This window comes from Cucumis melo, chromosome 4 (genome assembly GCF_025177605.1).
Source record: "Cucumis melo cultivar AY chromosome 4, USDA_Cmelo_AY_1.0, whole genome shotgun sequence".
NCBI classification, from domain to species: domain Eukaryota; kingdom Viridiplantae; phylum Streptophyta; class Magnoliopsida; order Cucurbitales; family Cucurbitaceae; genus Cucumis; species Cucumis melo.
This window is the reverse complement of record NC_066860.1, coordinates 3,890,784-3,917,359: the sequence shown is the minus strand read 5'-3', so window position 1 is coordinate 3,917,359 and position 26,576 is coordinate 3,890,784. Positions and strand designations below refer to the sequence as shown.

General features: G+C 31.0%; 5 protein-coding genes across 5 annotated transcripts; 2 read left to right on the top strand and 3 right to left on the bottom strand.

The window, feature by feature from the left end:
- Window positions 1–5,926: 5,926 nt before the first annotated feature.
- On the bottom strand, window positions 5,927–8,621 carry LOC103503881 (WEB family protein At1g75720). The gene is made up of 2 exons (XM_008468266.3): window positions 8,330–8,621; window positions 5,927–6,597 (listed from the first exon to the last, which is right to left on the bottom strand). The coding sequence occupies exons 1-2, from the start codon at window positions 8,462–8,464 to the stop codon at window positions 6,130–6,132; spliced, it is 603 nt and encodes a 200-aa protein (XP_008466488.1). The 5' UTR covers window positions 8,465–8,621; the 3' UTR covers window positions 5,927–6,129.
- A 5,582-nt stretch (window positions 8,622–14,203) lies between these two features.
- LOC103503879 (hexokinase-2, chloroplastic) lies at window positions 14,204–17,915 on the top strand. Its single transcript, XM_008468265.3, has 9 exons — window positions 14,204–14,802; window positions 14,878–15,028; window positions 15,991–16,173; window positions 16,257–16,331; window positions 16,412–16,567; window positions 16,667–16,762; window positions 16,870–17,000; window positions 17,113–17,194; window positions 17,345–17,915. Exons 1-9 carry the CDS (start codon window positions 14,540–14,542, stop codon window positions 17,672–17,674), a joined length of 1,467 nt encoding a protein of 488 aa, XP_008466487.1. The 5' UTR covers window positions 14,204–14,539; the 3' UTR covers window positions 17,675–17,915.
- A 368-nt stretch (window positions 17,916–18,283) lies between these two features.
- LOC103503878 (AP-2 complex subunit sigma) lies at window positions 18,284–21,000 on the top strand. Its single transcript, XM_008468264.3, has 6 exons — window positions 18,284–18,523; window positions 18,608–18,706; window positions 18,807–18,857; window positions 19,168–19,341; window positions 20,416–20,475; window positions 20,701–21,000. The coding sequence occupies exons 1-6, from the start codon at window positions 18,368–18,370 to the stop codon at window positions 20,740–20,742; spliced, it is 582 nt and encodes a 193-aa protein (XP_008466486.1). The 5' UTR covers window positions 18,284–18,367; the 3' UTR covers window positions 20,743–21,000.
- On the bottom strand, window positions 20,966–21,934 carry LOC103503877 (gibberellin-regulated protein 1-like). The gene is made up of 3 exons (XM_008468263.3): window positions 21,527–21,934; window positions 21,400–21,442; window positions 20,966–21,316 (listed from the first exon to the last, which is right to left on the bottom strand). Exons 1-3 carry the CDS (start codon window positions 21,602–21,604, stop codon window positions 21,135–21,137), a joined length of 303 nt encoding a protein of 100 aa, XP_008466485.1. The 5' UTR covers window positions 21,605–21,934; the 3' UTR covers window positions 20,966–21,134.
- Window positions 21,935–24,668: 2,734 nt separating this feature from the next.
- On the bottom strand, window positions 24,669–25,685 carry LOC103503872 (gibberellin-regulated protein 11-like). Its single transcript, XM_008468256.3, has 3 exons — window positions 25,382–25,685; window positions 25,245–25,287; window positions 24,669–25,128 (listed from the first exon to the last, which is right to left on the bottom strand). Exons 1-3 carry the CDS (start codon window positions 25,661–25,663, stop codon window positions 24,947–24,949), a joined length of 507 nt encoding a protein of 168 aa, XP_008466478.2. The 5' UTR covers window positions 25,664–25,685; the 3' UTR covers window positions 24,669–24,946.
- Window positions 25,686–26,576: the final 891 nt, after the last annotated feature.

Below are 26,576 nucleotides of genomic sequence, written 5' to 3'. Positions count from 1 at the left end.
TTTGTGTTTTTAATTGTTCTTTTTCCATTATTGATCCATTAAACTTAGAAGAAGAAACCTCCGAGCAATGTTTTTATTGAACTTTATCTTTTAAAAAAATAGACAAAATTAGAATATATCAGATTCAAAATTGGAAGTTCCATGGGTTTCTGTTTCTCAGTTGTTACGTTGATTTATCCTATTATCTTTCTGTAAATACTATCAAACCAAAATCACTTTAACAAGATGAAACGCAAATTACATGAAGTGAATTGAAATTTTTAAAACTGTGACAAAAACAAATATTGTAGATCATTCAAATTTGTTTGAAACGTAGGGTGAGACAAGAAGGAATTTATGAGCAAATGGATATTAATTGAGTGGGTAGTATTTCTTAAAGTGAATGCTTCCAGGGCAAGTATCCTCCATTAACTATTATTTAATTTTGTGCCACATCTGTTTCCCGAGCAGTACGTCAATGGGGTGTATTCAATGCAATTTAATTTCAATCTTCTTTGATGGAAGTGTTGTTTGGTGTATATGTCCGATTGATAGCGGTTGGATTATGAAAAATGGTGTTATCTCAAAATTCGATAATAGATGGCATATCCGATGGAGATGAATCTCGTTTTTGTTGGTGGGATCGATCGTTTTCCTAATTTATGCAAATTTATGTAAATTATATATGTTCATTTTGCATTATATATAATTTTATTTTTATTATAAATGTAAGAAGTTGGTTTCAATTAATCAAACATAATCGCTCGTGGCAAGCCACTAGGAACCATTGTATGCATTGCTTCTTCAACCACAAAATGGCTCGACAAACACTATGAAGTATGAGTAATTATATAGTAAAAGAGATCCAAAATTACATTCTCTTGTTTTTTAGATTATTTATATCCATTCAACCCTTAAACTTATCCAAATTTTAGAATTGAACCATCAAACTTACATAGTTGTAATGATTATAGAAATGTGGGGATTCAATTTTAACACTTTTAAGAACCTAATTATTATTATTGAAAGTTTAAAAATGTTATTACAACCTTAAGTAATTCTTGTAATTTATCCTTTCCATATATATATATATATATATAAAACGATGTAACCTTAAAAACATGGCTTTCTAATTATTTTTTAAACAAACTAATTTTATTTATATTTTCCCAACGTTTTAACTTCTAAAATTAGAGTAACATCAATTTGTGTTTTGATCAATATCCAAAATGTTTCACTGTACATGCGAGTTTGGGCTTTGCCGGCCCATGTAATGCCTTGTTAATCACAGGGAGACATATCCCAACTAAAAAACATAGATTATAACAATAATTTTAAAAATCGTAAATATAATAAAGTATATCAACTATAGATTTCTATTAATGATAAAATCTTATAGTTTATTATCGATAGACTAATATTTATAACATGATTTATTAATGATAAACTTCTATCATTGATAAATTTTGACAAATTGTACTACATAGATTAATGTTTCAAACCTAATTGTTATATTTGCAACTATCCCAATTATATATTATATTAGTTAGGCTAATGTTTTAACTCTAAACAAAAACTATTTTAATATTTTCTATATTAACCATGTAAAATAACTATATTATATTATTTATTACTTGCCAACTTGAAATTAGCTTCTATTTTTTAGAGAGAGAAATTAATTGAGACCAACTTATTAATTAAGAAATTAAATGTTCTATACTCTCTCCAATTTCATACATTATTGAACTATAAGAAAACTTTCTCTATTTTAACTAGGTAGGTATCTTTATAGCATCATCGTACCGATCCTATTATGATACAAGAAAAACAATCAAACTAATACGAGAAAATAAAAGTAAACAAAGGTATTGAGGGCGTAGAGACAAGCTCCACAGCAGAAGAAAGAGACAAATATAGATTACAGAAATGTGATTAAATAAAGTGAAATAGTTCTGGTAGAGTTGGGCAAATAGATTACACAAATCTGATTAAAGAGTTTTGATCAATAATACGACCAGCAAGCTGACAGAAAACGTATATATTTCCATAAACTGATAACAATATTTGAAGTGTTGTTGAAGGGTATGATTTGTTTCTTTCCAAGAAAGAGCAATGAACGAAATGAAGATGATGTTGTTCTTTTGGGTAGATAAGCTCAAACAAGTACACGTTTTTGTAGAGAGTGGTGTTGTGCCATGATTATATTGAGGAATTCATCCCCTAATCAATTTTGGATCCTTCTCGAGTAGTTACTGGCCATAATTAAATGAACAAAAAGATGATTCATTGATACATATGTTTCATTTTGAAACTTGAAAGTGATACAGATTTTTTTCATTACTCCATATAATTCAATCATTGTAACATTTTTCATACGCACTTGATGTATCAATATATAAGTTCTTTTTCTTAATTTTTTCATATATATATATATATAGAAAAATCTTAAATTATTTATAGAAAAGGAAGAAAAAAAAAAAAAAAGATACTATCAATGATGATAGATTTCTATTAATTGATTGACATTTTATCCACTTCTATCAATGATAGTATTCTATTAATTTCTATCCCTAACAAAAATTGATAAATCCCTATCTGATATGATTATATGATTAGACTTAGTAATTTCTATTATTGATGGATTAGTGTCCATTTAGACGATGAAAAATTAAAAAAAAAAATTGTGTAACTTGTAAATAGTTTTGTCCAATTTTTTATATTAAAGAAGCTCAAATCTATATATTATTCTAATCCTCAATAATTTTGAAAAAAAATATTTCTAATTTTTGGAAAGAGTGATAATTTAACACATATTTTATAACCCATAAAGTTTGAAAACTGTTCCAAATTAATTGCTATACTTTCAAGAATGTTTAATTGTAGAGAATTTCGATCCTATAAGTAATAGAATAATTTTTTTTTAAAGAAAAAAAGCCTAAACTTCTTCCAATAAATTTAAGACCATCATAAGTTGTGTATTCCCAAAGGGCATGTGAGATCATCTACTAATTTTAGTTTTTATATGAATTGATTTTGAAAATTGAAATGCTATACACTATTAAATTATTATTTCCTTTTTTTTTTTTTTAAAGAACAAACAATATATATATATATATATATATATATATATATATATATATATATATATATATATATATATATATATATATAATTTCTTCCAATCTGCTACGGATTTCAGCAACAGATGAGATTTAAAAAAGAAAAAAAGAGTGAAGTTGTGATGTCATTATTATGAAAAGAATTTAAAAATAAGAAAGGGGAAGTACAAGACATAATTATAGCGTTTTACAGAAATGATTGTATCAAGTCCCTAAGCTTGAATTAATTAATTAAATAAATATCCTCATGCCTCATCTTATAATTTGTCATTTTACAAAAAGGGGTATTTTAGTACACAATTATTGGTTAAAAATGAGGGTCAATTATAGGGCATTTCAGTCCAATTGGACCACTTTGACCCTTCTCTCTATCATCAATATCATCACTCCTTTACTAATTAATTTACCCCCCCCCCCCCCCCCCTCCATCACTAATTTTATACTACTATCTAACTTTATCATTCTAATCTCTTTCTTTTATTTAAATCATAATATCATTTTGGGGTCCACGAAAGGTTTTGAACATCAAAGCATTGCTCCCTAAAGCTAAAGCTGCCCTTTCTAATACTTGTTTTTATCAACTAATGGGCCACGACCTCATCATTCTTACCATCTTTCTTTTTGCCTATTTAAACCCTTGGAGGAATATTCCGTTTTTATAATCTTTAGTAGTTCGTCATGCCAACATTTATCTATATATATATATGTGTGTGTATTTACGAGATTAGAAGAAGAAGAATCATGATATGATACGTAAGTGGTGATTTCGAAATTGGGTGTTATTGATTGTGAGTTTATGATTCTTCAAGAGAAATTTTGAATGAATGTCTTACACAAGGTTTAGAGATCTAGAGAGTAGAGAGTTTTAAGGATATGTTTTAGAGTCCCTCAAATGTCACAAACTCTCTTAATTATATAGAAACGTGTTTTGCGATGGTATTGACGGTTGTTAATAGTTGGATTTAGTGGCCCAAGCATACGCAAAAGTACAAAACTTAGACATAATCTCTATTTTCTTATAGTTAGTTTCCTTAAGCTTTATGGCCGTCTCAATAGTTTGACCTCCACACTTAGACGTTATGGCTTTATGACCAATCCTATAGATCAATCTTTGTACTTAAGCCAAATAAATTCACGATTCAATGACATACTCTATGGGTCGGTCTCCATACTTAACTAAATAAACTTATGGCTTGAAGATCAACGTACTTTATGGGCCAGTCTCAAATATTCTTAAATAAATAAGTATTTACTTTTTCACCAACAACAAGTATTGATAACAAAATCGTCACACACTATATGATGTTTTGCAACGTACACATAATGCTTCAGTTCGTTTTCAACACAAGGCCTAGATCAAAATTTTAAGGAAGGATATGAAATCATGCTCTATATATATATATATATATAAAAGAGAACAAATAAAAAATAAGTTGGCCTAGTATGATAATCTAAATTTATCTTATTTCCTAATATTCCATTTTGACTCTTGAGCTAATTAAAAACTAATTTAAGTATTACAATATTTGTTACAAACATCACACAAATAAATGATTTTGATTGTACAAGTGCAATAGCTCTTTTCTAAAATACAAATTTTCCATGGATGATATGAAAATAAATTTCATCAATAATAAGTAAAGAACATATTAAATAATATGAAGTCCATTAGATATTCATGCCATTATAAAACACATAGACAAGACGTCAAGCACACTTTGATAATATGATTGTAACTTATACATTTTGGGGTATAAGTTAGTGTAATAAATTTGGAAGCAAAAGAACAGATCAATAGACTTTATTATTATAACAATTTTGTTTGTTTGCGTGAGTTGGAATTCTTCATTGAATCAAACCCAAATGAATACTCATTCTACATTCTCAAATACCATAATTAATGATGGAAAACAAAATAATATCTCCTTTAAAACTCGTTTTCATTGGGACTACATGAGAATTTGTTTTTAAAGGGAAATGATTTGAGCACATGGAGAGTTGGACACAATCTTTTAATATATATATATATATATATATATATATATATATATATATATATATATATATATATATATATATATATATATATATATATAAATGTATATATTAAAATTAATCTCCCTCTGACTGACTATATGCTCTTCAAATCTTGGCACATAGAAAAAACCACACACATAAATTACAAATTCCTATATATATAAATCACAAAAAACCACACACATTATAGCCATTCCCATTTCCCCAAAAGAATTTTTACACAAATATGCAAAGGCCCAAAACTAGCACTGCAGCCATTATCACTGCTGTTTCTTCTTCTTCTTCTTCTAACTCTCTAAACTTCTCTTCCATGAAGCTCTTTCAACGAATCCGAAAGATGCTCGTACGGTTCGTCTTTTCTATCCCATCTCGAGTGTCATCATCGTCGAGACGAAGAACAAGCTATGACAAGTCGTTTGATCCACCAAAAACTTCGTGTAGCTCTTATTACTCTTCCCATTCCCACTACGATGAGGCCATTGCCGATTGTATTGAGTTTTTCAACAAGTCGTCGCAAGAGAGGGTTTTTGAAGCTCAAAAACCAATCGCTAATTTGGTATGATATATACTGAGAGTACACCAACAAATTAAAATGTCATCCCATTGTGTACAATATATCAAACCATGGTATAAATATGAAGAAAAGTTTGTTATCTCTCGAATATCGATCGAGAAAATTTGGTTTGTCCTTCAATTTCTATGTGTCGTTTATTCTTGTATTTATCTCTACACTTTTTATTCATGGACTCATAATGAATTCTAAGCGTGTTGTATCACTTATTTGTGTGTTCTTTTATTCTTCTATGTTACTTCTTGGTATTCGTTGTCATTAAAATTACAATATAATCAAACATTTTTTTGATTGAAAAAAAAAGGAAGAAGTTTATATATATGCATGGAATTTATTATTACATGACCAATCTCATAATCCATTTCCCGTCAAACAGTTTGAATTCTTATTTTGTTTAAGAAAAAAACTAGTGAGAGTGTGTCTCTAATTTCCTTTTTTCTTGGAGAACATGCTGGAAATGAGTGGGATTAATGTCTTCTTGATCTTATTCTTCTCTCTCCTAATAGATGTGAGCCTGTCCAACTTCTCGACAGCGGCGGGAGGAGGCGGGACGGTGAGGTGAGGGACGGCGGTGGGAGGGTTTGCAAAAGTGACATAACGTTTTTTTTGGAATTCCATAGAATCAGGCTGATCTACAAGAAGTTTAACATCTTCGGGTTGATGGTCTAACAATAATGAAGATAGTTCTCTTTCCTTCAAGAGTTGAAGCTCTTTTTTGGTTTTCTCAAGCTCTTCTTGAAGAGATGAAAGACAATGAGCCATTACCATGCTTTCTTCTTTGGCTTTTGAAAGGCTTTGCTTTGTTTCTTCTAACTCAGCTGCAACATTTCCCAGCTTCAATTGCCTTTCCCCATTCATCCTCTCTTTATTCTCCTCATCTCTCCCATGCATCTAATTCAAAACCCGACCTTTATATCATCAATTTCTTGTTTTTATATCATCCTTTAATTAATTAACACGATTCAATCTAATTCGAATAACATAAATTCGGGTTCTCTTGATCGAAAAATCAAAAATTCGACTATCTTACCTTTGTATTATAGAATCCTATTTCAGATATACACTCTAATGTTTTTCTTTGGAATAAATAGATAAATTGTTAAAAAAATTTAATGGGTGAGCAATATGAAATTTTAGTGATTATTATTCTTTAGATCTTGACTTGATAATTATTTTCTTTTAATTGATTTTGCTAATTTGTTAAACATTATTTATTTTGACTCTTAAAAAAAGTCAATTAAACTTTTAAGCTTTCAAAATTGTATACTTGATACTAATGTTTTATATTGAAAAATGGGAAGAGAGAGAGAAATAATGTTCATTTTAGTTGATATACTTTCAACCTTATTTCATTTTCGTCTACTTTCAAAATGTCGTTCATTTTGTTCCTTAAATTTTCAAAAAGTAACCATTTTTGTCCATTCATTTTCTATTTTAAGGAATTAAAATTGATCTTTTTGAAAGTTCAAAAACAAATAAACTAAAATTGAAATATTTTGAAAATACAGAAACCAAAAAGATCTAACACAACATAGTAAAATCATAGAAACTAAGACAAGCATTTTAAAATTGTAGGGACCAAAATGAACGAAATCAAAAGTATACAAACCATCGTAGTATTTAAATAATCTCATACTTTCATTCCATTACTCATAGATACGTATAACTATCTAGATGATAATATTTTGTTATATATCTATAAATATTTTTAGCAATTAATTTTATCATTTTTCGACCCTAAAATATAAATCATAAGGGATGAAATTGAAACAACCTAAGACTACCTAGTATAATAATTTCACATTTTTCCATTGATTATAGATATATATATATATATATATATATATATAGATAACTTTTCTTGTCTAGTACAATTCATTGATTTTGTTTTTGTCCAATTTAACCTAACAAAATTAAACAATATGAAACTTGTATATTGTAACATATTTTATTTGATGATTCTGCTACGATATCTTACTTCAACTCAAAGCAAAGAACACAATTAGATTCCAAATTAAAGTTTTTTTTGCTGATCTCAGTAAACAGGCCTAATGCATATCTGTTCATTATCAATTCATACCTATAAGTTTTGGGTTCTCTCTATCAAAACTTCCAAACAATAATAGTGTCAATTTAATTATGCATATTTCCTAATTTTTACACATATACTTTAAAAAAAAAATTAGTAATTTTGCTATATAAAATAATTCCTTAAATATTTTAATCTAAAATAGAGAGAAAAATGTAAAGACCAGATAGACGATAATAGTTCTTCATTGAATTTGAAGTCATCAATTTGTATCTACTTAATTAGAAAGAATTAGTATAAGAATTTATTAGTGAAAAATAATTTAATTTTCAAATCTTAGAAATATAAATTGATATTTGTCTATCATTTCCAAATTCGAATTTCATATTTGATTGTTAAAAAAATTCCAAAAATATATTTTTAATAACTCAAAATCACTACTTTAAACTCGTTAACAAACACATTAATGGTATTAAAATTGATTTTAAGTGACTTAATTAGAACAATTTTTGATTGATATATATTGAAAATTACAAAGAATATATATAATTTGAGCAGTAAAAAGGAAGAAGAAGAAGATAAGAAGAAGAAGACCTGTTTAATTCTGTTGCTATAAAGTTCTCCGGCCAAAACTTTGTCACCGAACAACGTAACTGCTTCTTTTACTGAACGAAATGGCTTTCTTGTATCAATCTCTGCTCTTTTAAATCTCACACTTCCATTTTCCATCTTTATCGATTTGAACTAACAAACAACAAATATCCCACCAAGTTTTTTTTTTTTATAAAAAAAAGCTTACTTTGGTTGGGTTACTGATCTACAAATTTGTAACAAAGATAGAGTTGGACCAACTAAATTTTCGATTTTGTTCCAACATTCAAACAGAGAGAAAGAAAGAAGAATGTTAATATATTAGAGGCCAATATGAAAGTAGCATAGCTTCGTTTCTTGGCTTCCAAGTTAATGGAATTCTGTTAGTTCTTTTAGGCAAAAAAAATAAAAGAGTGACAGTTGAAATTTATGCTTGTAATGGAAGTCTGTGGCTTTGGGTCTATTTTCTTCCCCCTTTTTCACTTAGTTAAAGATATACTATGTACTTACTTTAATCAAACATATACTTAGCACACTTATTAAGCTTCTAATCTATTATTTCTCTTTCTATACGCATCTCTCCTCCTTTCCTCTTATTTATAATTCATCATTTTAATTCTTTCTTTTCAAATGGTTTTTATTGTCTCATTTATTTACCTCGTCAGATATGAATGAACATGGAGATGTTGGTAAATCAAGTTCGATGATAAACCATCTAAAAAGTTTGGGAACATATTATTCGAGAAAAATTGTTTACTAATATATATAAAAAGTGATTACAATATGTACTTATTTGTAAAGCAAAGAAGAATACAGTGATACAGGTATAACACAACTTGTATAACACCTTGGATGTTCCTTTAGATGCACACTTGTTCTCAAAAGAACTTAGACTCTCCTTAAATTCAAGAGATTATCTCTCTCTCTGAATGATTCATTGGGGTCTCCTTGAAGTTGGATCAACTTTTCCCTTAGGATGTTCCTTTACAGATTAATATATAATGCGTTCTCCAAGTTGAAACGCTTTGATAGCAAGAACAGCCAAAAGTCAAGATTATTGTTTTGTTTTTCAAACGATGAACTCACACACAGTTGCCTTGCTTGTTAAAACTTGATAAATGATCTCACACAATAGTACATGCAGCAAGCTAGGTCTGTTAAGGATACACCAAGAGCTTAAATAGCATAACGGAAATAAAGAAAATATCTTCTAATACTATCGACAAAACACCAATAAGAAAAACATCCCAAAGAAGATAATATGCAGAATATTTCAAATAAGGAAAGTTCTACTCAACAAAGAAACAATAACTTCGTCTATGGCATACTACGAGACAACACCAACACTGCCCAATGCAAACCATATACCTTAAACAAATATATGGCTAATAACAAAATTAAACTCTAACAATAGGTAATTTATTTTGGTAAGTTTACATAAACATAACAAAAAAGTGGTAAATATTTATAGCCCGTATAATAATTTAAGAAGAGCACGTGAAGCTGTCAAAATATTTTTATAATTACAAGTTTGCTCTCATGGCACTTTCTCTTTCTTTTTTGTGATTTCTTCTCTTCTAGATTTCTTTCTTTTATTTTTAAATAAGTTATTCTTTTGTTTAAATCTTCTATTTTATCTTCACCATTTTCAGTAAGATTCTTTGAAACTGTTTTATCTTTCTCATATTCGAGAATATCAAGATCATTTGAAAATCATTTGACATGATCTAAACGATTTTTTACCATGGTCAACATGATCGGTTAAATTTGAATCCATTTTTTTCATCGTTTAAAAAGAACTACACGACCGTGTAGATATGATCTAAACGATCGCTTACATAGTCAATACTATCTTTTAGCATGGTTAGCACAATCCTTTAAAATTGAAGCATTTTTCTCATCATTAAAAAGAATTACACGATCATATATCATGATTTAAACGGTCATAGATCATTCGCTTATATTGTAGTACACAATCATTTAGAAGAAGATTACTCATGCGCGTGTATGGCTGATTAATCGCGTGTTAACTGAGATATTTTTTGTATTTTCCATTATGGACCTATGGACTTTTTCCATTTTCGAAATTGTTGTATAGAGTGTAAATATTTTACCGATTTGTTATACTTTTTAAAAAAACCCCATTTATTTACTTATTGAGAAAATTAACATGTACTTTATGAGCTAGAACGTATATTGCTTGACTAGCTAATGTATTCCTATGTTTGAAAAAAAAAATTTGATCGATCACAAATAGTCACGTTAATATTTAAATTAATAAATAAAATTGTTGAACTTGGAACCGATAACAAACAAGTTGGCATGTATCTCAAACTAAGATTGAAAACAATAATTAGTTGGTCCTGATAATGTCACATATGTGTCTATGCTATATCACATATGTGTCTATGCTATATATGATTGTTTGATTGAATCAAGTAGCTTGGTCCATTGATTCATGTCATTTGTTTTCAAGTTTATTTAATGAACAAAAAAAAAAAAAAGGTTATTTGGCCTAGAGGTTAACCTAGCCTAAATTCCAATTAATTGAGCTCAAGGGTCATGGCCGAAGTCTTCATTGACCCTATGATATATAACTCTATAAATAGAATAATTCATCAATGATTAGAGGATTCTTTGATCTTGTTAAAATGAATTAAAGGATACTTGAAAACTAAAGTCTTTTAATGCACTTGGCTCTTGGCTATTAAAAGAAACATCTCATCCGATCCAAACAATCTACTAACCATGATTAATTTGGCAAGCCTCAATGCTTTAGGTGATCTTGTAGGTTACTAGGTGTCAACAGAGCATGTTGTTTTTGTTTTCTAATTATTGAATCAGTTTGTAATTTGTAAATTAACGTGTGATTATTTGTTAGGATACCACGTAACAAAGAAATATTAAAAAAAAATACGAAGGATATATTAAAAGATAGTAATTATACAGGGAGTATAATATGGTAAGAGTAATATTTAACAGGCAAGGTAGCCACAAAGTTCTTTCATATAATTAATTATAATTAGTCTCTACCAAATTTTCAACAAAAGAAATGGCACAAAATTCATCCCCCTTCCTCTCAACCTTCTCCTATTTATGACTAAAACCCTAACCCAAACTTATTGTCTAATCACTAAAATCTCCCTTTTGATAATCATACTAATATTCTACTAATACATATCTATGTGGACAGTTTGTCTTTGTAACGTTGTCTTCACAATTCAAGGACTTTGTAACAAATAGGTATTTAAATTCTTTTCTACTCATGAAAATTTACTCGCAAAATCTAGAATCAGAAAAACAAAGTACTGCTCATCAAATCACACTTGTAGAATTTTACATAAATTGATCAGGTTCAACTGCAAGAACCTGCATATTCTCTATTAAATCTATGTGAATATCTTTGAATAAGCTATATAGGTTCAATGAAATAAAAAGAAGGGAGATAGGGTATTTTATGAATGGGTTGTGACAACGTGAAAGCTTTTATTGCAAACATTTAAAAAGAATTGAGCACACAAGCTGGTTTTTGTTATTTCATAAGGTGGTGGGTACCAAATTTTTGGTAAATTATCATAAATAGGATAACATTGGGAGGAGGAAAGAGTTTTGGGATGAATTTTAAATTTAAAAAATCGTAAGACAAATGAGTGCATAAAATGTTAAAATTGGCCCCACAAAGAAAACCCTAAAGTTCTTTTTTTCTCTTCATTTATCTCACTCACGACTTGGTTTTCCCTCACCCCTCAACACCCTACAATGGTCAACAGCAACTACAACTGAAAGTTGGGAGCTCAAGTTTGTAGTTCTTCTTTTCATAGTTTGTTCCTGATTGTCCTTTAAAAAGAAAAAAGCCTTAAAAGATCAAATTGAAATTGATCCTCCACGATTGAATCCTCCCCTTGCCCGTGACTGTCGTTGCACCATCGTTGAACACACACTTCCACCAAGTAGCGCTAGTGAATACTTTGCTTTTTTTTTTTCTTTTGGATTTTTTTAGTTTTTTTTTTTTTTTTTTTTTTTTTTTTTTGAAGATTTTGGGAGAAAAGAGAGTTTGGGTATGCTTTATGTATTTGGAGAGTGGTTTGAACTGAAAGGAGAATGTAAGTATGTTTTTTGTTCATCCATGTCAAGAACAAAAAAGAAATAAAGTTTATAAATTTTTTGGATATGTTTTATATAGTTTGGACAATGACTTGAATTGAAATATTGGATGAATGATGTTTTTTGGTATACAAGATTGGTAAAATGAACTTCCAATAGTAGGTAAAATTAAGAAGTTCAATCTCGTATAGGCTATGAACAACTACAAATTGAACCATAAACTCTAGGAACCAAAGTAAAGTACGTATCAACTATTAAATGCAATAGAATCAAAAGATTCAATCAGAAAGAAGTGGATTGTAAGAAATTAAAAGGAAATGAAACTGAAAATTCATCGAAAAAGAGAAAGATAGAGATCGAAGAGCCATTATTGGCGAGATCTTGCGCTTGTCGAAGGGAAAACTCGAAAGCATGTAGAACATCTCAACTTTCAAAATTGGAATTTTTAATGTTTTTATCCACAATTATTTATCTAGAACATAGAATTGATTTGAAATCACCTAAAATAAGTATAGAATTGATTTGAAATTGGGTATTTTCAAGTTTAATCAAATGTGCGCGAGAGGGTAGAAATTTGATCTTGGAATGCATAGTAAAAATTTGGAATGTGCGAGATGTGTGCGACATAATACATATGTACGTAATAGACTTTCTAAACATGCGTAAAAGCATTCCAAATAACTTAAAAACTTAAGAGAAGTAGAAATTCGATTTTGGAACACATAATACAAGTTTGGAATGTACTAGATGTATGAGATAAATATGTGCGAGATGTGTGCAAGATAATACATATGTACCTCAAATGCTTCATATCTCGCACATTTCAAATTTTTACTATTCGTTCCAAAATCAAATTTCTATCTCTCTTAAGTTTTTAGTTAAGGGCATTATGGACATTTCATACTTATACTTGTCCTAAAATTCAACTTCTCAAAAAGTAATCCCGAAACACCTTACACCTCCTAATTTTGTCTTATTTTTGTTAATTTCCCAAAATTTTTCATCTTTTTCCAAAATCATTATTCTGTTTTTTCTTCAAGTACGACAGTCATCAAAAACTATATTATTAATTAAGTTTTACAATATAGTTTGAGGAGAAAATTTTAGGTGCTATTAGGGATACATCTATCAAGGTACAATTCAAACAATTGTCCAAAAAAATTATATGTCACACATATGTAGGTAAAAGGAGATAATTGTAACTCTCTCAAGCGTGATTAATAAAGGGATTAGTAATTTTATAGCTTGTAAGAAATTTCAACTTCCAATCCTTAATTCAAAGATTTTAAAATCAAATGGTGAAGTTATTTAGTATGAACAACTATTAAATCTTAATTGTTTAATTGTGAAGTCCAAACTATAAGAAATTAATAAGTCATAAAATTGATACTTTCTAGTCACAAGATTTTATGCTAAACAAGAATTAGAGTTAATAATCAATTCTTGTATATAAACACGCGAGACTTGACAATAAATCAAAGACTTTACTCATGAAAATGACATTTTTGGAAAGAAAATGTATATAGTATGCAAGAATGTTAGAGTTAAGTAGCATTTACATTATGTACACTTTAGGAGGGAGGTTTTGTGATCCGCAAATTTTGTGAACATACGACAAACACTAAGTCAACCCTAATATTCTTATCCATCTTGATGATGCTAGTTGGAGGTGTAGGGCCCAGATTTTAGTCACTAGACGTATTTTGGATCAAACATGGTCTAAAACTTTGGAATTGCAACAAAGATTTAAGCCAATGGAGAGATGTTTTGTGTTGTAAAAGAGACAAAGTGAATCAAAAGGCACCTGAAGAAGAAGATATAAACAAAATATGCTGAATTCCAATTAACGAACCGAACCAAATATGCTGAAAACTCCACTCCACTTCGTCTTCTCCGCCCCCACTTTTCATTTCTCTCCATCTGTCCAAAAATCTAGATTTGATCATCAAACCCTTGTTCACGAATTAGGATCTTTAATCAAAGTTTTGATCTTTTTCATTAAATTTAACTATTTCAACTACCCCACCTCAAAACACCTCCTTCCCTCTTGGTTGTTGTAACTGTATCATCTCTTTCTTTTTCTTCTCTCTGTTTCCACCGCTTCTTACAATGTCGGTCGCTGCTGTTGGATCTTTCTCTCCACTAAGATCTCCCACGTGGATCGCCCGCCCTCGCTTCACCATGGCCGTCGGATCCAAAGCCGTCTCTGTTTCCCCTATTTTGACTAAGTTTCAGAAGGATTGCGAGACCCCTTTGCCGGTATTGCGCCACGTGGCGGATGCAATGGCCAATGATATGAGAGCTGGGCTTGCTGTCGACGGCGGCAGTGATCTGAAGATGATTCTTAGCTATGTCGACACTCTCCCTAGCGGGTAGGTTTCAAAGTTCGAACTTTTGGCTTAAAAATGTGTCGTTTTAAACTGATTGTTGATGGGTTTGTGAAAAAGGAATGAGGAAGGATTGTTTTATGCATTGGATCTTGGTGGCACTAATTTTCGAGTGCTTAGAGTTCAATTGGGTGGCAAAGAAAAACGTGTTATTGCTACTGAATTTGAACAAGTTTCAATCCCTCAACACTTAATGTTTGCCACATCTCAGGTTCATTACTTCTTCAATTACTCTGTATCAAAATCTTACAATATAATATGTTTAGTTAATATGGAATTCAAAATACTTAAGGTCACTCGTGAACTTGAAAATTAGCTTAGGATTCTTGAAGGGACTGTCATCAATACTAATCGTAGAGAAAAATGACATTATTAGAGGTCAAATAACTCTTTAAGCTACCACCGAATCAAGAAGCTTGGTAGATAGGTTGTTGTCACTTTTGAACGTTAAAAGTAGCATATGACTCAAGAGGAGATTGTCGATACTGATTGGAGAGAAAAATGACATCACTAGAGGTCGAATAACACTTCAAGCTACCATCTAATCAAAAAAACTTTAAGTAGATAGGTTGCAGTCTCTCGTGAACTTGAATATTAGTATAAGACTCAAGAAGAGACTCTCAATACTATTGGAGAGGAAAATGACATTACAAGAGATTGTATACAATCTTTAACTCTAAGATCATGTTCATTTTAAGCTACCACTAAATCAAAAAACTTTAAGTAGGTAGTTTACAATCACTCATTAACCTAAAATTTTGGATTAGACTCAAAAAGAGACTTTCGGTACTAATTGAAGAAAAAAATGACATTACTAATGGTCGAATAACACTTTTAAGCTAACACCAAATCAAAAAAGATTTTAGTAGATAGGACGTAGTCACTCGTGAACTTGAACATTAGCAAAAGACTCAAAAAGAGACTGTCAATACTGATGAGAGAGAAAAATGACATTATGAGAGGTTGAATACAATCTTTAACTCGATCATGTTCAATTTAAGCTACCACTGAATCAAAAAACTATAAATAGATAGGTTACGGTTAGTCATAAGCTTAAAGAACTCAATCAATATTAATATGGTTTGGAGAGAATATCATGTTAAACTGGATTTAGTAACTTATTAATATCCTTAGCATCATCTGTTAACTATGAACTTCCTTGTTGTTCTGAAGGAGCTATTTGATTTCATTGCTTCTGGTCTGGAAAAATTTGTAGAGAGTGAAGGTGACAGATTCCACCTTTCTCCTGGAAGAAAGAGAGAGACTGGATTCACATTCTCATTCCCTGTTAAACAAACTTCCATTGATTCTGGCATATTAATCAAGTGGACTAAAGGTTTTGCTGTTTCTGGAGTGGTATCTTTTTCACTATATTTCACTTGAGGAATGTCAAAATGGTAGGAATTTAGCTTGCCACTGATTATTAAAACTAATATCAGGCTGGGAAAGATGTTGTTGCTTGTCTAAATGAAGCCATGGAAAGGCGGGGACTAGATATGCGCGTTTCGGCCCTTGTATGTTCTTGCACCTATAACCAGCCTTGGAACATGTTTTCTGCTTTGATGCAATGTTGATTGTTAATAAATAAGAACAGGTTAATGATACGGTTGGAACCTTGGCTGGAGCAAGATATTATGACGATGATGTCGTGGCTGCTGTTATTTTAGGTACAGGAACCAATGCCTGTTATATAGAACAAAAGGATGCTATTCCTAAGCTGCCAGGCCAGGGATCTTCTTCAGGGGAAACAGTATGTACCAACACTTACATGATCTCTATTCCTCTAGTTCAGTAAATTATTTCATCGGCCACAATGTAATGTCTTTTTATTGACGAAAACTCATTTCAGATTATTAACACAGAATGGGGAGCATATTCAAATGGTCTTCCTCTCTCTGTTTTTGATAGAGAGATGGATGCTGCTAGTATCAATCCAGGGGAGCAGGTGAATTGTAGTGTAATAATGTTCACTGCGATGCACATTATCGATATGATATTGTAATTTTGGGACTAATGCAAGTGCAATATATATATGTATTTGACTGGTGGCAGATCTTTGAGAAGACAATAGCTGGAATGTACCTCGGTGAAATTGCTCGTAGAGTACTTTTAGCAATGGCTGAATTCTCCCCTCTTTTTGGCAAATCCATTCCCGAAAAGCTGTCAAGGCAATTCATCCTTAGGTACCATTTGCAACTGATCCTTCATTCATATGTCCCCATGATGAAATCATTTTAGCACATGTTCAATGTATATTTAATAACTGAACAATTCTTCCCTTGTAATGTAACGCAGCACACCAGATCTATGTGCTATGCAACAAGATGTCTCTGACGACCTTCAAGCAGTCGGGTCAATTTTGTACAACGTTGTCGGGGTAAACAGTTTTAAACATTCCACATCAAATCTTTCGTCGAACAGTTTTGAAATTAAAGATGACATAGTTTGCCAAAGTCTAGAAAGAACACAACAGCTAATAACCAGATATTATTCAGTTTTCCAAATCTGATTGGTGCAATGAAACCAGGTCGAGTCGGATTTAAGCGCAAGAAAAATTGTCGTAGAGGTGTGTGACACAATTGCAAAGCGAGGGGGACGATTAGCAGGGGCGGGAATTGTAGGCATCCTGAAGAAAATAGAAGATTTTGAAGGTGTAAAGGCTGGAAAGAGGAGAGTTGTGGCCATGGATGGAGGATTGTATGAGAATTATCCACAGTACAGAAAGTACCTTAAAGAAGGGGTAACAGAACTTCTGGGGACAGAGTTGGCTAAAAATGTGGCCATTGAACATACTAAAGATGGATCTGGCATTGGGGCTGCTCTTTTGGCTGCTTCAAACTCTATTTATAGAACATGATTTCTTGAGGGGAAAAGACATGGTTTTGTCCCTAACAATTGTTCCTTGTAATTCGTTGCTCTTATTATTGTTTCCATTAATATGTATTTTTTTATTAGAAAATAATTAAGTTTTAAACTCAAAGTTGATATGGTGTTTGTAATTTTGTGAGAGTATATAGCAGGAAAGCCTTTCTGCTTCAGTGTATAAAGTGGGTTTTGTTCACTCCACAAGATTTGTATCAATAAAGGTATTATTTGTATCAAAACAAGGGAAGATTACATAAGAAAAATAGTACATCCCAACCAACATAAAATATCAAGTATATAGCAACATTTTAAAAAAATTGTAAATATAACAAAATCATGTTGGTCTATCACTGATAAATCATAAGAATCTATATTTACAATTTTTTAAAAATATTGTTACATACTTAATAATTATTCTAAAAATTTAATTACCCTAAAAAGAATTATTTTATAATATATTTACGTGGATCTTTTCTAAAAAACGAGTTAGGATAAATATAATAGATAGCAATTTTACTAATGACGATGATAGCAATAATAATAATAATAATGTATAATATATAACAAATAATTTTTTAAAAACAAAGTATTTGGTCGGCTTAATTTGATGTTTGATGAAAAGAGAAATGTGAAAATATTCCTAAATGTAAATTTGGTGTAAAAGAGAACAAATAGACTATTTTGGATGATTCGTTCCTTTGATGCTCTCACAGACCAAGCCGAAGGGGGAGAAAATTCAAGCCCAGTGGTATTGAACATTCAAAACACCAATTCGCCCGCAATTTTGTGCTCCGAATTCCGCTTCCCTTTCATCGATCTTCCTTCCTCATTTTCAACAATGGTCTCTAGACTTTCTCATTTCTGACGATCTTCCCCGTAGTCTCATATTTTAAGGGTTTTGACATTTAACATTTAATTTTTGCAGATCCGGTTCATACTTTTGCAGAACAGGCAGGGCAAAACCCGTCTCGCTAAGTATTATGTTCCTCTTGAGGAATCCGAGAAGCACAAGGTCGAGTATGAGGTATTTCTAACTCCCTTCTGAATTTCCTTTCTCAATTCTCTGATTCCGATTTTCTCTTTCCAGCCTAAGTTCTACGTCATTTCTTTTGATTGAATTCCAGGTTCATCGATTGGTGGTTAATAGAGATCCCAAGTTCACAAATTTCGTCGAGGTGAGAACTTTTTTGTTTTGATTCTGTATGTTTATGTGATGTTACTTGTATCTTCTATTCAAGTGTGATGGTTACCAGCTAAGGAAATGGCTATCATTTTGGGTTTATGTTGGATTTCTTGTTACTAAACTTGTGTTCTGATGGAAAGTTAATTCTTCACTGTTCTTTGTTGGGATTTGTTTTGTTTCAGCTGACATTTTTTTAGTTCCCTTTTTGGGCATGACTCTTAGCATTTGTTTATGTTGCACGTTGCGTTCATCTGGTTTTTACGTAAGCTCTAGCTTATTGCAATCTTAACTGCTGTTTGCAGTTCCGAACACACAAGGTCATCTATAGAAGATATGCAGGATTATTTTTCTCTCTTTGTGTGGACATAACAGACAACGAGTTGGCCTACCTCGAGTGTATTCATTTGTTTGTGGAGATTCTGGATCATTTCTTCAGCAATGTGTGTGAGCTCGACTTGGTTTTTAATTTTCACAAGGTTTGTTGATCTTCGTTTTCTTTCTTCATTTTTGTTTTCCATTCTACTGTATACCAATGAAGGTTCTCTATTTCTGTTTTGAAATACTGGTCTTGTAACTCTCCTCCTATTTCTTGTATTATATCATATGATGTTTGTGTTGGGAATGCGACTAAAGTCACACATTGGTTAGATAATGGGATGATCGTAGGTATATAAGTAAGGACAACTACCTTCATTCGTATGAGACTTTTTGTAATGAAACCAAAGGCAAGGTGATGGAGGGTTTATGCCCAAAATAGCAATATCATATCATTGTAGAAATATTTGGAGGGTCCATTGTCCCTAACAAGTGATATAAGCTCTTGACATAGCCATGTTAGTAGAATTCTCAAGTGCTAAACAAAGATGCAGTTGAGCCTCAGAAGTAGTCAGGATGTGAAATGTGGTTGAACTTTATCAGATTAATGGTGTGCTTCAATGAAGATAAGTTAGCCTAGATAAGAGCTAAATGGATGAATGATCTGAGGAGAGACTCGATGGATCTTTGTTCAAGTGGAGGATTATTAGGAATGCAATCAAAGTCCCACATTGGTTAGATAAGTAATTGATCATGGGTATATAAGCAACTATCGTCGGATGTAAGAGGCATTTTAGGGTCAAACCAAAAACAAAGTCATAAAGGTCTATGCCCAAAGTGAAGAATATCATACAATTATGGAGTTATTGAGAGGGTTGTTATCCTTAGCTGTTTGTTTATCATTCTATTTCATAAGTAATTAGCTATCCAGCGCATTCACAGCATTCTGTGTGTGCTCTCAATCAGTCAATACCAAGGCTTCAATTCAAATTTTTTGTGAACAAATCTTCCATCTTACTCTATTCAGTTTCATATGTCCAACAATGGCAAAAAGAAAAAAGAAATCTTTCTCTTTTCCTTAACTTGATGTCCATAATTGCATTTCTATTTCTATTTCCCTTCTAGTTGAAAGCTGTCAATTTAAAGATTCGTCGTTTGAGATTTGTTAATGTGGTCATTTTTGTGTTGAATCTGCTACCATACTGATCCACATTTTTGTTCTGAATCTGATGAAGGTCTATCTGATACTTGATGAATTTATTCTTGCGGGAGAACTCCAAGAAACAAGCAAAAAGGTAAAATATTGCCTGTTTATTCCTAGTATATGTGATTTTCTCTTTACCAGACTGTCAAACTACCTGTCAACACAATCTTGCATGGTCATAGAATTGTAAATGTTGGCCATGCATGGCCATGGAGCCGTATTATGAGAGTTAATTTATATAGGTTTTATTTGGCCTAAATGGTAATATCCAATCTCACATTTAAATGATTATTTTCCATCTTCAAAAAACTTTCAGGCGATAATTGAAAGAATGGGGGAACTGGAAAAGCTGGAGTGAAGATAGTACACATTAGAGAGCTAAGACTGCAATTTATTTTTCGTGGCCGAATTTATTGTGTTGATGATTTGAGTTTACTTTGTCCCCCCCCCTCCCCCCCCCAGTATAGTTGTCCGTGTGATCTTGTTGCCACAAATAGAACAAAGAAAAGTTGAACAAAATTTGAGGTCCCTGCATCTCTCTTGCATAGTTTTTGAACATTTCAGAACAGAAACCGTCTATAAATAGTGAAATCTACAGAATCCATTATTGTTGATATATTTCTAGAATCAAAGTTGTTATCTCATTAATTTATTACATTCAGAAAATAGACTATCTTTATTTTAACATCTTTATTTTGGATATCTGTGATCTGAAATCAAACATCATCATCATAAAATCAACAAGAATATCTAGGGACACTTGTGCCTGCCACCATGTGTGGTCATATTAGCGTAGCAGGGACAAACATCGTAGTTGCCTGAAGTGCCTGGCGGAACGCATTGACAGCGAGCGCAACAGGTTCCACATGCCCTCTTACAGATCTTCTGCCTCGACGATAATCGGCACCTTGCATCACAAGCTTTGCCACAATCTGCAATAGGCACACATTTTGGTCACGAAGCAAAAAACATTAACATAACAATGTGAATGCAGGTGCTCAAATCTCATCGTTACCTATCTCTTGAGGAAGAGGGTTATCCACCTGAGTTGTGATAATCTGAAAGACCATACCGTGTAGATGTTAAACCAAAAAGTTGAAAAGTGTCAAAACTGAACAGAGAAAACATGGAAGAAGGATTACCATTTGGCCTGATTCCATAAGGAGCATAGCAAAAGCAATGAGAAGCATAACAAACACAAGACCTTTAGTTGCTGCCATGGGAATTCTGAATGGTGTTTGTAATACAAGAGGTGTCTGTTTATAGGGGATGAAATTTTCGAAAGGGCATACAGGGAGGAGAAATGGAAGAAGTTTGGTAAATCTGTCAGGTTGAGATGGGAATCTAGAATGTTACATGGTTGGTTGTGTGGTATGTGGTAGGTAGGGTCTTATGTAGAATCGGTATGGAAATTGCTTTGATTGCCTTGCGTCTTTGATCATCTTGTTCTGGGAAACAGTTAGTGGTTTAAAAGATTGTGCCATATGAAAGTTTCAAGGTTACTCAAGTTCAAGCTTTAAAGTCAAGAAATGGTAAATTCAGGAGTCTTGAATTGAGTACTTGAGTCTGTTTTAAGAGCAGAAGAGATGATGAGCTCAAGAGGCTCAATGAGAAATCAAGAGTTTATCTTAAGGAGCAGAAGAGATGATGAAAGAGATACAATAATAACTTGAGCTCGTCTAGAGTAAGCAGGAAAAAAGGTGTTGAGTTTGTGAGACCTAACAAAGATAAAGATAAAAATAGCAATAGGTTCAAGAAATGCAATAAATACAAGTTTATGAACGTAAGTCTAGCAAAACCCGATTTCATGCTCTACTAATTTTTAAAATGTCAGTACTAGTAGAAAATGTCGATGACAATATCGATGAATTATCTCTTTTAATAGATAATTTTGGAGAAGATTATACATGCATACACACACATAAGTGACATTTTGTTGTTGTTTCTTTCTTGTCTATGGATCATTCTTAGAACACAATGAAAACGTGGATTCATCTTTATATTAATGGCAAACCTATAAATATATGTTAAATATCGAAAAAATGTCAACATGTCGATAAAAACTTGATATCATAGGTATAACGTATTCTTATCTCTAGGTAAGAAAATGAGTGAAACTTTTTTACACTAATAAGTTTGTCATTTATCATTGATGTGAGTTCTAAAAACGTCACAAACCCATATTTTCAAATGCTAGTGACATGTTGCCGAACCACTTTATATATTCATTAAAGTTAGGCACTTCATTATAAGTTATTTTGCCCATAGACCACGCGGTTTTGAATGAATTGTTTGTGTTCCTTTATTTTAAGCAAATAAAGTTGTGAAACAGTTGTTTAGAACTTTCTGTATTGAAAGATGTTTGACAAGCACTATGCAATATCTCATAATCAACCCTTTTTATCCTTTAATTTTGTGATATATTTCCAATTTAATTTGTTGCTTTCCTTTTGTACAAAAGTTACGTCAATTGTATCGAAATTACGTGTTTGGTCCTTACCAAATTGTCCTTCCCAATCACAATTCATCCACACCACTTAACATGTCAAATCGTATTCATTTGGATTATATGTAAAATCAGAAAGTGAACTCAACTTTTCTTTCACTAATTTCATTTTTCTTTCTTTCTTTCAATAGTTAATATTTTGTCGCGTCGGTTTCAAAAGATAGATTATTAAAATTGGTCGACCTCACAGTGGTATAATTGTTACTAAAGATCTCGTACTCTGATACTAAGTTAAACCATTAAATAACTTAAAACCTTAAGTTTTGTGGCTTTTAACAAATTTGACATTGTATCAATACTCTAACAAATAATTTGTATGTTTGATTACATTTTCAAATGTTTAATTTAAAAAATAAGTTATTTTGAAAAAAAATTAAAGTGTTTATGAACCGTAACTGTATTTTAACAATTTTAAGTCAATCCAAACGGATCCGATATTGACTATTTTAGGTGTATGACCTAGTGAAATCAAAAGGTTTTATACCGAGGAATATAATTCTTTGCACTTATATACCATGAAACACTTCGCTTCCTAAATAATGTTAGATTTAACAGTATGATTACGGATATGATATACAATTAAATTTACCTTTGTTTTAAAATCACCTTTAAGTTTTTGTTGGATATGTTATTTAAAGAAATTACTATTTAATAACCATAGAAACATATATATATTCAAAATACTTTTATAGTTATTATTTCTTTGAACAAAAATTATAAATATGCAAAGTTAGGGATTTGAATATCCACAATGAAATTTGGGATCTTCATTTGCGAGAGGGTACTCGATACAAATATGTTTGGAAATTCTATAAGACTCATTAGTATGATTGTGCGGCTAATTTAAAGGTTTTTTTTCCACATTTGTCCTCACATGTCATCATTTATCGTTCCAACAATAATCTATCGTTTTTAGTGAGATTATTGATATTGATTTTGTTGTTTCATCATAGTAGTAATAAAAACAATCACGATAAAGATATTTCTTTTTTTGGTCTCTTACTTTTTCCTTACGTTTGCTATATATCTAGCATCTACCCTTAATCGATTTTGTTTGAATTTTATGTTTTTTTTTCTTCTCAAAAAAACCTATTGTTTTCTAAATTGAAATTTAAATTACTCATTTATTTTCTAAAATTATGCAATTTTTTAAAGTTTTGAGTTAAGTGTAAAGTTTTTACGATACAAAATTTGATTAAGGATATAAAAGTGATAAAAGAGTATTTAAATATAACATATATTACTTACCATTTTAATCAGATAGAAATATAAAAATGGTATTCTAGTAATCATTTGTAATACGTTTGATATACATTAAACTAACACCAAAAAATTTTCTTATTATGATTACATTAATTAACAAACATCATCAAAGAAATCTTATTCTTCTCCTTAGGATTGAGAATTATTATGATTCATAAATGAATAAAGTAAACTCGTAAAGAATATTACAGTAATTTTAATCACAAATTAGTAAACGTGTGACCTTAATTAGTTTAAAGTCCATAAAGTTCTTAGTTACTGATATATCCATAGATGTAAACCTACTAATCACGCTATAACTCTCTCTTTCAATAATTTCTCCTTCCAAACAATACGTAAAGAATAATGATATCAAATCAGGAAATAATCAATCCAACTTAAATTAGAGAGAATTAAGTTTGCAATTATGAAAACTGATACCAAATTTAAGATAGGCGTTTCAGTAAAGTTTTGGTCAATTAATTGTAGCTTTATTACACAAACAAATAAAAGAGCACTTGTAACGTACAAGAATATAATTCATAATTTGTTTTGTATATTCACTCACATAACTGGGAAAAGAAAAACAAACAAAAGAGATCAGGGAAAAAAATATCTGATTTTTCTCCCATATACAAACTTTATTTTACATAAATTCCTTATATTAAACACTCTTTGAAAATTTTATTATTAATCAAAGCTTAGAAAGGTTGAAGATGACGACGAACGAAAACAGAACAGAGACCTTTGCATGGGGGAAATTATGACGGACTTTTCAATACAGTAACTTTTTTAATATAATGAAATAATTAACTCAAGGACACTTTCGCCGGCCGCCGTGAGTGGTCAGTTTCGCGTAGCAAGGGCAAGCCCCATAGTTTCCGGAAGTGCCCGGCGGCACGCAGCTGCAACGTGCACAGCACGTGCCACATGCCCTCTTGCACAAGTTCGGCCTTGAAGATAGTTTGCACCTCGATGCACAAGCTCCTCCACAATCTAACATATATGTATATATATATATAATTAATAATCTTCAACAAATTTCACGATCTTTGTATATTATCAAAACACTTCAAATAACAAATAAATAAACCCAAATAACATTAACTTACTAATATTTTGAGTCAAAGTGGGACTAGCTGCAACACCAACAACCTGAAACCCAAATCGGATACGAGAATGATTTCTGTAGCAGGTGGATTAAAAACAGGTTTAAACGAGAATAATATATGAAGCTAAAAAAGTTTACCATGTCATCAGCTTCAACAAAACAAAGAACGAGAAGAGACATCGCAACAAGACAAGGGATGATTTTAGGAATTGCCATGGTATGAAGATGAAGAGAGAAAGGGTTAGAAAATGAATGTAAATGAGAAAGGAAGTGTTGATATTTATAGTAAATATAAAAGGCGGGGAGGGGAGGGGAGGGGAGGGGAGGGGAGGGGAGGGGAGGTGTTAGGTGAGTGACAAAGTAGGGGACTTTTTCTTTTTTAATTTTTGAAAAATTTCGTGGCGGAAGGGAATAATCCATTTTTTGGTGGGGGAAAATATAAAGAAATAAAAATGAAATGAGTCAGTTCCTTTTCGTCTCTTTCTTTTCAATTAATTGCAAAGTGGGGTCTATACTTTCATAGATTTCCACTTCGGATAATACCCTATAATTTTGAGACATCTTTTCAAGAATGCTGTTTAATACTCTAATTAATTTCATTTCTTTTGTTACTGCATAACTAATTAAGGAATCAAACTATTTAGCTACCTGTGATGTCATCTTAATTATCCATCCATTATCATCAAACTAAGTTTAGTTCTAATTCTACATATCCACATTTTTTGTATTTTCTTTTCAAAAACTGTTCATGAGTTAAAGTTAACTCGAACTATAAAGCATAATTTAATCCATATTTGAGAGTAAATCATCACGTTGAAAATCACTCTTAGATATATTTTTAGTAATTCAAAATTATTTCGATGTGTAATTTTTCATATTATCAAAATTATTTTGAATAATTAAGAACATACTTTAAAGTAATTTTTTTATAAAAAGATTTTTTTTTCATATATATAACGAGATAAACAAAAATATTTACAAATACATCGAAATATATATATATATATATATATATCAATATTTTTATTAGTTTCGTAGTTAGAAAATAATAAAAATGATTTTTAACTCTTCAAAGTCATTTTCAACCATATTCTTCATTTATCAACTTCCTTACTTTTGAAGCTACTAACTACTCGAATCTTTATGTTTGGTAAGCTATTTTTAAAATCTCAACCTTGTGTGTTAACCTTTTAACCTATTCAAAAATTAGATATATAATTTAATTTTATGTCCAATAAATGTATCATTTTTTTATTTAGACACAAAAAGTGTAACAAATCATTTTCATAGGACTAATGTAGTAAGTTATTGGATAAAATTGAATAAAAAGTTA

Excerpts from the sequence above, each read along its gene's own strand:
- LOC103503881 (XM_008468266.3), bottom strand. The coding sequence starts at position 8,464 with ATGGAAAATGGAAGTGTGAGATTTAAAAGAGCAGAGATTGATACAAGA. Across the intron at positions 6,598-8,329 it reads ATAGCAACAGAATTAAACAG|ATGCATGGGAGAGATGAGGA; the intron begins GTCTTCTTCTTC and ends GTTTTGAATTAG.
- LOC103503879 (XM_008468265.3), top strand. The coding sequence starts at position 14,540 with ATGTCGGTCGCTGCTGTTGGATCTTTCTCTCCACTAAGATCTCCCACG. Across the intron at positions 16,568-16,666 it reads GATCTTCTTCAGGGGAAACA|ATTATTAACACAGAATGGGG; the intron begins GTATGTACCAAC and ends AACTCATTTCAG. Across the intron at positions 16,763-16,869 it reads GTATCAATCCAGGGGAGCAG|ATCTTTGAGAAGACAATAGC; the intron begins GTGAATTGTAGT and ends GACTGGTGGCAG.
- LOC103503878 (XM_008468264.3), top strand. The coding sequence starts at position 18,368 with ATGATTCGTTCCTTTGATGCTCTCACAGACCAAGCCGAAGGGGGAGAA. Across the intron at positions 18,707-18,806 it reads AGCACAAGGTCGAGTATGAG|GTTCATCGATTGGTGGTTAA; the intron begins GTATTTCTAACT and ends ATTGAATTCCAG. Across the intron at positions 19,342-20,415 it reads TGGTTTTTAATTTTCACAAG|GTCTATCTGATACTTGATGA; the intron begins GTTTGTTGATCT and ends AATCTGATGAAG.
- LOC103503877 (XM_008468263.3), bottom strand. The coding sequence starts at position 21,604 with ATGGCAGCAACTAAAGGTCTTGTGTTTGTTATGCTTCTCATTGCTTTT. Across the intron at positions 21,443-21,526 it reads TTATGGAATCAGGCCAAATG|ATTATCACAACTCAGGTGGA; the intron begins GTAATCCTTCTT and ends ATGGTCTTTCAG. Across the intron at positions 21,317-21,399 it reads CCCTCTTCCTCAAGAGATAG|ATTGTGGCAAAGCTTGTGAT; the intron begins GTAACGATGAGA and ends TGCCTATTGCAG.
- LOC103503872 (XM_008468256.3), bottom strand. The coding sequence starts at position 25,663 with ATGGATTATTCCCTTCCGCCACGAAATTTTTCAAAAATTAAAAAAGAA. Across the intron at positions 25,288-25,381 it reads TTGTTGAAGCTGATGACATG|GTTGTTGGTGTTGCAGCTAG; the intron begins GTAAACTTTTTT and ends TTTGGGTTTCAG. Across the intron at positions 25,129-25,244 it reads CACTTTGACTCAAAATATTA|ATTGTGGAGGAGCTTGTGCA; the intron begins GTAAGTTAATGT and ends CATATATGTTAG.